The sequence below is a fragment of the Primulina eburnea genome, chromosome 12, assembly GCF_022965805.1.
Source record: "Primulina eburnea isolate SZY01 chromosome 12, ASM2296580v1, whole genome shotgun sequence".
Taxonomy (NCBI): Eukaryota; Viridiplantae; Streptophyta; class Magnoliopsida; order Lamiales; family Gesneriaceae; genus Primulina; species Primulina eburnea.
In genome coordinates, this window is record NC_133112.1 from 36,172,672 (window position 1) to 36,181,142 (window position 8,471).

Here is an 8,471-nt window from a genome sequence, read left to right on the forward strand (position 1 = left end):
CATTAATCGCACTCCTAGTCCGTTAGTGCAGAGCAAGACACCATATGAAATGTTATTCAATAAATCTCCAACCTTTAGTCATCTTCGTGTCTTTGGGTGTTTGTGCTATGCAACCTCATTGACCCTCAAGGACAAATTCTCTGCTCGAGCAAATGCTTGTGTATTCTTAGGCTATTCCAGCACACAAAAAGGATACAAGGTCATGAGTTTGGGTACTAAAAAATTTTTTGTGTCAAGAGATGTAGTCTTCCACGAAAGTATTTTTCCCTTCGCCACTCCTGATCCACCTTTGCCCATTTTTCCTTCATCTTCACTTAGATCCGATTCCCTGGAAGATGTACCACCTGCTCCTTTTGAATTTGTTGATCCATTGACTCATTCCTCTGTCCCTCATGAAATTCCTACGGTTTCTCAACCACAAAGACGATCCTTGCGTGTCTCTTTGCCTCCTGTCTGGACAAAAGACTACTCTTGTCCTACATTGTCTCATAGTAATTTGGCCACTTCGAAATATCCTTTCACCCAATATCTCACTTACACTAAATTCTCCAGGCCCTATCAGTCTTTCCTTGCTTGTATTTCTACTGACAGAGAACCTAATTCTTATCATGAGGCTGTCCAGAATCCTAGATGGAAGGCTGCTATGGATTTAGAGCTCGCCGCATTGGAATCGAATCATACTTGGGACTTAGTGCAGTTGCCTATTGGGAAAAAGTGCATTGGTTGTAGGTGGATTTACAAAATCAAGCGACATCCCGATGGAACAGTTGATCGCTTTAAAGCTCGCCTTGTAGCAAAAGGCTACACCCAACAAGAAGGGATAGACTATCATGATACCTTCTCTCCCACTGCTAAGATTGTCACCATCCGATGTTTGATTAGTATTGCGGCTGCTAAAAACTGGCCTCTGTATCAGATGGATGTAACTAATGCCTTTCTCCAGGGTGATTTGGATGAAGAAGTGTATATGCAGATCCCATCTGGTCATTCCCTTCAAGGAGAGCAGCGTGTTTGTAGACTTCTTAAGTCACTTTATGGACTTAAACAGGCTTCACGCCAATGGAATACTAAATTTGCTAGTGTTATGAAACTTGCAGGCTTTGTCCAGTCACCGCATGATCATTCTCTTTTTACTAAGCATGACTCCTTGCACGTCACGTTATTGCTCGTCTATGTGGATGACATTGTAGTCACTGGCAGTGATGAGCAAGCAATTTCTGATCTGAAAGTGTTTTTGCACTCTCATATTCATATTAAGGACCTCGGTCACTTACGTTATTTCCTTGGCATTGAAGTGGCTCGGTCTAAGGAGGGGACTTATCTAAATCAACGTAAGTATGTGTTAGAATTATTGGCCGATTCTGGTTTGACAGGTGCTAGAGCATGCGACACCCCTGTTGCACAACATCAGAAGCTCACAAGTCATGCACTGGACGAGTTCAATCGTCAAAACTCCGTGTCTGATCTTGATGATTGTCTACTGTCTGACCCAAATGCTTACAAACGAATGGTCGGGAGACTCATCTATCTTACTATTACGAGACCTGACATTTGCTATGCCGTGCAACTTCTTAGTCAATTTATGCATGCGCCAAAGAAGTCTCATATGGATGCTGCTCTACGTGTGTTACGCTATTTGAAGTCTGCACCTGGTTTAGGCATCCTATTGCCGGCTAATAACACTTTCTCGTTGCATGCTTATTGTGATTCTGATTGGGCAGCGTGTCCGATGACACGTCGCTCGGTTACAGGTTATTGCATCAAGTTGGGAGATTCCTTGATCTCCTGGAAATCTAAGAAACAAAGTGTAGTGTCACGCTCATCAGCTGAAGCGGAGTATAGAGCAATGGCAAGCACCGCGTGTGAAGTGACTTGGATACTCGGGTTACTAACAGATATGGGAGCAACGTTGTGCACCACACCAATCTTATTTTGTGATAATCAGGCGGCTATACACATTGCAGCGAATCCACTATATCATGAACGAACCAAACACATAGAGATTGATTGTCATTTAATTAGGGAAAATATCAAAAACGGTGTGATCAAGACCGAATATATTCATACTACCGAGCAACTTGCTGATATTTTCACTAAAGGCTTGAGTCGAGAACAACATTCTTATTTGATGTCCAAGATTGGTGTTCTAAATCTACACCAATCTTGAAGGGGAGTGTTGATAGTTATGGAAATAGGGAAACACGTTTTTTACAAATACGTTTTTGTATAGTATAAATAGGTGAACAGTTGAATTCATTGAATAGTTTTTTTAGTTTTTCCGCAATAAGATTTCTTCCAACTGGAAGTCCGGTTACTGAGTTTTCTTTCTATCATAAAATTCAGTTGCCTTTAACAATATGTAACTTCTATTTTATAACTCAGTTTCATGAATTTGCTGTTAGTATATAATGTATTTTGGTTAACTAAATTTAGAGGAAATGAAAGGTTTTATCTTATAATCCTTTGATTTATGAGTAAAGTTGGATGCAGTATAAGGTTGTAGCCGTCAGGAATTTCAGAGGTTTTAAAGCCATTTATATGATTATTTGATACATAAATTTATAATGGCGTTTGTCGATCTACCATTTACAGTTTCAATTTAATTGAATTTCAGTTAGTTACTGAAGGCAAAAGTGCAATCCCGTGAAGCTTGATGACGAATTTTAAAATATGGATTCAAGCTCTCGTACTGTTTTGTGGAGTATTCTTCAATTCCGCAGGTTGATCGGTAGACTTGATTTTTTGTTCACCTGATTCTTGTCTTTGACTCGTAACCTGGTTTTAAAGTTACTATCTTCGTGATGTAAACTCATTTTCGGAAATTATTTAACTGTGTTTTACAGGATGAACTTCTAGATGATTATATATAGTCCCTCCTGCAACGTTTGATTTCTTGTCAAAAGAGTTCATTTTCTTGTGCATGTCTTTCTTTTTTGTCAAAATTGCCATACATTTCTCTCATCATATGTTAATAGATTAATATTTTACCATATTTTCGAGGGATGTAAATAGCAATTAAATTAATTAGCAATTTATATAATTGTTGGGTAGCGATAATTATTGCCAGTATACTGTGTGTGAACTTATATCGCATAGTTGTCGAAATTTAGAACTCTGACAGATTTAAGGTGCACCATCAACACTACCTGCCAAAGCTTTTAGTACAATTTCATAGGTGTGATCCTCTAGCAATCATTAGAACCTATTTTTTCATCTATGATTTACTAAGAAAACTGCATTGAAATTCCTATGCAGGGGCCTTTATTGTTATAAATATTGGAACTGAGGTTTCAAACCTACCTTCGGCTGCTGATATTGTTGCGATCCTTAAAGCTCAAAAATTGACTCGTGTCCGCCTTTTTGATGCTGATTCACACATGCTGAATGCACTATCAAACACTGGCATTGAAGTCATGGTTAGTGTCACAAATGAGGAAGTGCTAGGTCTCGGGGAATCAGCTTCTGCGGCAGCAGCGTGGATTAATAAGAATGTTGCAGCTTATGTCCCCTCGACCAATATTACAGCAATTTCTGTTGGGAGTGAGGTTCGTACTTCTATCCCTAATGCCGCACCAATCTTAGTCCCTGCTTTGAATTACCTGTATAAAGCCTTAGTTGCATCAAATCTAAACCATCTAATTAAAGTGTCGACCCCACATTCAATGGATATAATTCCTAGAGCTTTTCCTCCTTCGACTGCCACCTTTAACACGACGTGGAACTCTACTATTTTCCTGATCCTTCAATTCTTGAAAAACACAAATTCCTTTTACATGTTAAATGCTTATCCTTATTATGATTATGTTAAGAGCAGTGGCATTTTTCCTCTCGATTACGCGCTTCTCCAACCACTCTCCTCGGTCAAACAAATTGTGGATCCTAACACCCTTTTCCGCTACGACAATATGTTGGATGCTTTGGTAGATGCCACTTACTATTCTATAGCTGCTCTCAACTTTTCAAGAATCCCGATTGTTGTGACTGAAACTGGTTGGCCATGGTTCGGTGGTGCCAATGAACCTGATGCTACTGCACAAAATGCGGAAACATATAACAACAACCTGATCCGTCGCGTGTCAAATGATTCAGGTCCCCCGAGTCAGCAGGCCATTCCAATAAATGCTTATATTTACGAGCTCTTCAATGAAGATCAGAGGCCGGGGCCTGTTTCAGAGAAAAACTGGGGTGTGCTTTTCACCAATGGTACCACTGTCTATGACATAAGTTTGAGTGTTTCGGATGGTCTTCCCAATTTTTCTTCCGTCTTTTGTATTGCAAAACCGGGTGGGGACGAGAGATTGCTTCGAGATGGGCTCAATTGGGCATGTGGGGCTGGTCATTCAGATTGCCGAGCTATCCAGCCAGGACAGCCCTGTTACTTCCCCGATACATTGCAAAATCATGCTTCTTATGCTTACAATGATTACTATCAGAAGAAGTGGAATTCTGGTGGGACTTGTGACTTTGGCGGCACAGCTACGACAACTACTGTTGATCCTAGTAAGTTGATTTAATTTATTCTAGAAACTATTTTTTTTTTCAAAAATTTGAGCTTATGGGAGCTTGCTAAATAATAGTTTTAAATCTTAACATACACATGTACATGTAAGCTTGAGACTGAAGTACATATGTGCCGAATCGATGTCCAAAGATCACACATGGATGTCAATTGAATATAAGCCAACAAAGCATAAAAAAGATTACCCATGCGAACAGAAAAGATATAGCACACTGGGTATTTTGAACTTAAGAGCTCCTGTCTTTATTTATTGAATTTATGTGTTTATTGCCACAGAAGCCATATTTTTTTAAAGTAATCTTTGCACCTTTTGGCATTTGATCATTGAATATTTCATATTACTGCGTTAATATCTATTATTTCTTTTTCCTGAATACCGTTTCTTCGATGTCAAAATGGTCTATTCCTTTTTTAGTTTGGCAACTGACTGCTAACTAGCTCTCGGTATTTTAACTGTGATGCCGATGTGCTACCTCATCACAATCCACAATTATGAAATATATGATTATATGTTCAAGATATCTAGATTCTACAATATTTGATGCATGGAAACATGAAAATTTGTTGCTAAAGGTTGTATTTTGATACTGGCAAACAAAACCGATTCCTTATGATGTCGGTCTTGTGGAGCTGCAACTAAGTTGTGGAATTCTTTAAATCTTGGAAACCGGAAGTTGATCGTTGAAAATTTTTTGCTTCGGAAAACTTCCGAACATGTTTTTAATTCATTCCATGCTGCTGAGAATTATAAGATATTCATGTTTCGTAACGTTCCTTTTTTCCATCTGTTAACTTGCAGGTTATGGATCCTGTAGATTCACTGGGAGGTAAGTGCACCCCGCCTTTTTCAGTGTCGTTTGTCTGATCAACACGTAATGAAATACAAAAGAATAATCAGCAAAATACGTACATAGGACCTCTGTTCATGATACAATATTAATAGAGCTAAAATTCTGCTGATATCTTTTAATCTAGAATATAATGATCACTTATGACAGGTGAAATATACTGGGATATAACTAAATCACGATCATATGATATTTAAAGATAAATTGTAGTCTTTGAAAAATATATTTTCGGACTTTTAACTGTACATGTTTGCTTTGCGTTTTGAGTGCAGTTCGAATGCTAGCACCGGCGGAGTGTTTCAACCTCCAGCGTTCGGACCCATTGGTCCATCCTCAGGAAGCTCAAAGAACTTGGTCCATTCTGTTATGGTAGTTGTGATGATTTCTACTTTGTTTTTGCTTCATATGAATTTGAGAAACATTTCGTAATCGAGAAACCGGAAATCTATATTTTTTTTTTGTAAAAAACATTGATGAGTTTCTCATTAACACGCTGAGATTGTGATCATAGTTTATGCACTAGATTCTAGCAAGATTTTGATATATGATGTTGAGCTCAAATTTTAATTCAGAGGATACAATCTTGATTTAGAACTTGGCAAATGAATTGATTTTGGTATAATTGATTTTTTGCTCAAAATTTTGATAGCCACTGAAGTTTATACGCTAGTTAATACACTAAAATTAATAATAAAATGTACTCTTAGCAAAAAGATGACAATAACTCTGGAAAGTGTTTGCAAATCAATCATAAAAAAATGCAATTATTATTTTTTGGCTTAAAAAAAAAAATCATTTTTATGGGTTTCTTGAATCAAAACTTTTTGTAAACTCTGTTTAGGGTTTTTTTTAAAAAATAATATAAATTTAAAAATTCATTATATAAATGTTGCAAACTGAGAAAGTTTATAAATCTAGTACAATCCGCAAATTACTGTTGTAGATTCAGACATTTTTTTTAAAAAAAAATTAAAAAATTTTAAAAAAAAGAAAGACGGAGTGGACACGGATTCTGAGAATCCGTTGGACACTGCGGCAGTGTCCCACGGATTCTCAGAATCCGTGTCCACACCGCGTACTCTCCACTTTAAATAGAATGGCTTCTCTCTTCGCTGTGTATACTCATTCCATTTCTCGAAAACATTTGTTCTTTGTGTTGCGAGAAATATACCGAAATTATTTGTTCGTCAGATTCATTTTCGCAATTTATTTCTGCATCTGATTCTTATGTGCAAAATCTATCTTTTTCACTTCGATCTTTATTAATATTATTTGTTGATTTTATCATCCTTTTCATTTGAAGATATATCAAGAGGTAATGTTTAATTTCGTTGTTAATATTATAATTACATATTAAGAATAATATTTTGTTTTGTGTAGTTTTTTTGATAATACTTGTAATTAATTTCAGATATTAGCACAGTCCGTTGATGTTATTACAAGTTCCGTATAATTACGTACGAGAAGGTAATTTAAGTACTTTTTTTTTAATATTTTGTTTGTCTTATTTATATTATATTAATGTAATTATAATTTTGACATTATATGATTAAGTATAATTTAGTGAAATATTATATTTTTAATATTAAAAGCGATATTAAAAATAGTTGGAATTTTAAAAAAATAATAAATATGATATTGTGATTTTTGAAATATTTGAATGTTAGTATTTTTAATATAATTAATTTATTTAATTTAATATAAGAATGAGTTAATATTATTGTACTTAATAGTACTGAAATTATAAATTATTTTGTTACGTTTTTTAAATAAATTTTTAAAAATTTATATATGAAATAGTGTTTAGTTACTCTATAACTTTGGTCACTTTAATATAATTTATATAATATTATAAATATGTTTATGTTAGTGCAAAGTAATATAAGAAATTGATAATTGTAATTAAAATATTTTTATCCAATTATATATTTTGAAATAACTTACTTAAAATTTGTGTGTTTATATACAAAACAATTTTTAAAAATATGTAATAAAATTGCACCAAGTATTTGGCGAATTCATCAGTCCTTCAGCACTTGTTCGGCATTCTTCTTGCGCAGCTCTTTTTTTTTTCACTCCGTGTTATTTTTTGTTAGTTATAAAGAATCCGTGATTCTCCTCCCTTTATAAATTGCGTCGATCGTGTTATTATCGGAATTCCTAATTTGATTTTATAGTTTCTGTTGATTATCAGAATTTTTGAGAATTGCGCCGAGTCTTAGCAATTCATAATTTGATTTGGGAGAATTGTGCTGAGTATCAGAATTTGGGAAAATTGCGCCGACTCTAAGTCGAATCTCTGTTTTTTCTTTCTATATTGAATTGTTGTATGTATATTGTATCTGATAATTTTTTTAATTTATTGCAGATATTAAACTCCGGTAGCTGATTTAATTACAAATTCCGTACAACGACATTTGAAAAGGTAATTTAAATAATTTCTTATATTTTAATTGTATTATTTATGTTGTATTAATGTAATTATTATTTTTTTCGGTTGTATTATACTATTTTATATAATTTTTTTACTAGTGACTTTTTATAATTATTTCAAATTTGCACGCCTCGACAGTACATGTGGGGACCCGAACCTAATTCATCTTTTAATCACTGTTAAGACCTAATACAACAATTAGGAAATGTGGGACATAAATTTTTTTTAGAATTACAAGAGTGCGCAACAATGAAATAAGTCTTATTTCATATACAAGATCAATATCCATATCTAAAGTACAAGTCTACTACAAAAGTAATTCATAACCACTACTGTTCATTCACTACCAGTCAGGTGATGGAACAGATCTACTCCTAAGTCCGGATCTCCACACTAATACGCAATCTCTCATCTTCTTCTGATTCCATTCCTGTCCCACATGTTTTCAAGCACACATACAAACAAGACAACAGCCGGATAACTCCGGTGAGAATTATATTCCCAGTATAAATCATGTGTACATGCAATCATATAAAACATATGTAAAAGCATGAAACAATTATCAATACAGGTAATATAATCTGAAACCATAAATCGATATCAAACAATAAAACCATGAATCGTATAAATCGGTAATCAAACCACTGACTCGACTCCTCTCTCAAACTCG

General features: G+C 34.9%; 1 protein-coding gene and 1 long non-coding RNA gene across 3 annotated transcripts; both read left to right on the forward strand.

Moving 5' to 3' along the window:
• The first annotated feature begins 2,614 nt into the window (after positions 1-2,614).
• Positions 2,615-5,813, forward strand: LOC140807846 (glucan endo-1,3-beta-glucosidase 4-like). Its single transcript, XM_073164806.1, has 4 exons — positions 2,615-2,720; positions 3,256-4,500; positions 5,319-5,346; positions 5,640-5,813. Exons 1-4 carry the CDS (start codon positions 2,654-2,656, stop codon positions 5,794-5,796), a joined length of 1,497 nt encoding a protein of 498 aa, XP_073020907.1. The 5' UTR covers positions 2,615-2,653; the 3' UTR covers positions 5,797-5,813.
• A 645-nt stretch (positions 5,814-6,458) lies between these two features.
• On the forward strand, positions 6,459-7,931 carry LOC140807999 (uncharacterized). 2 transcript variants are annotated; one of them, XR_012112791.1, is made up of 3 exons: positions 6,459-6,682; positions 6,779-6,843; positions 7,572-7,931. It is a non-coding gene; the product is annotated as an uncharacterized lncRNA (long non-coding RNA). The 2 variants fall into 2 exon arrangements; XR_012112790.1 differs by having other exon boundaries at positions 6,779-6,834; positions 7,562-7,931.
• Positions 7,932-8,471: the final 540 nt, after the last annotated feature.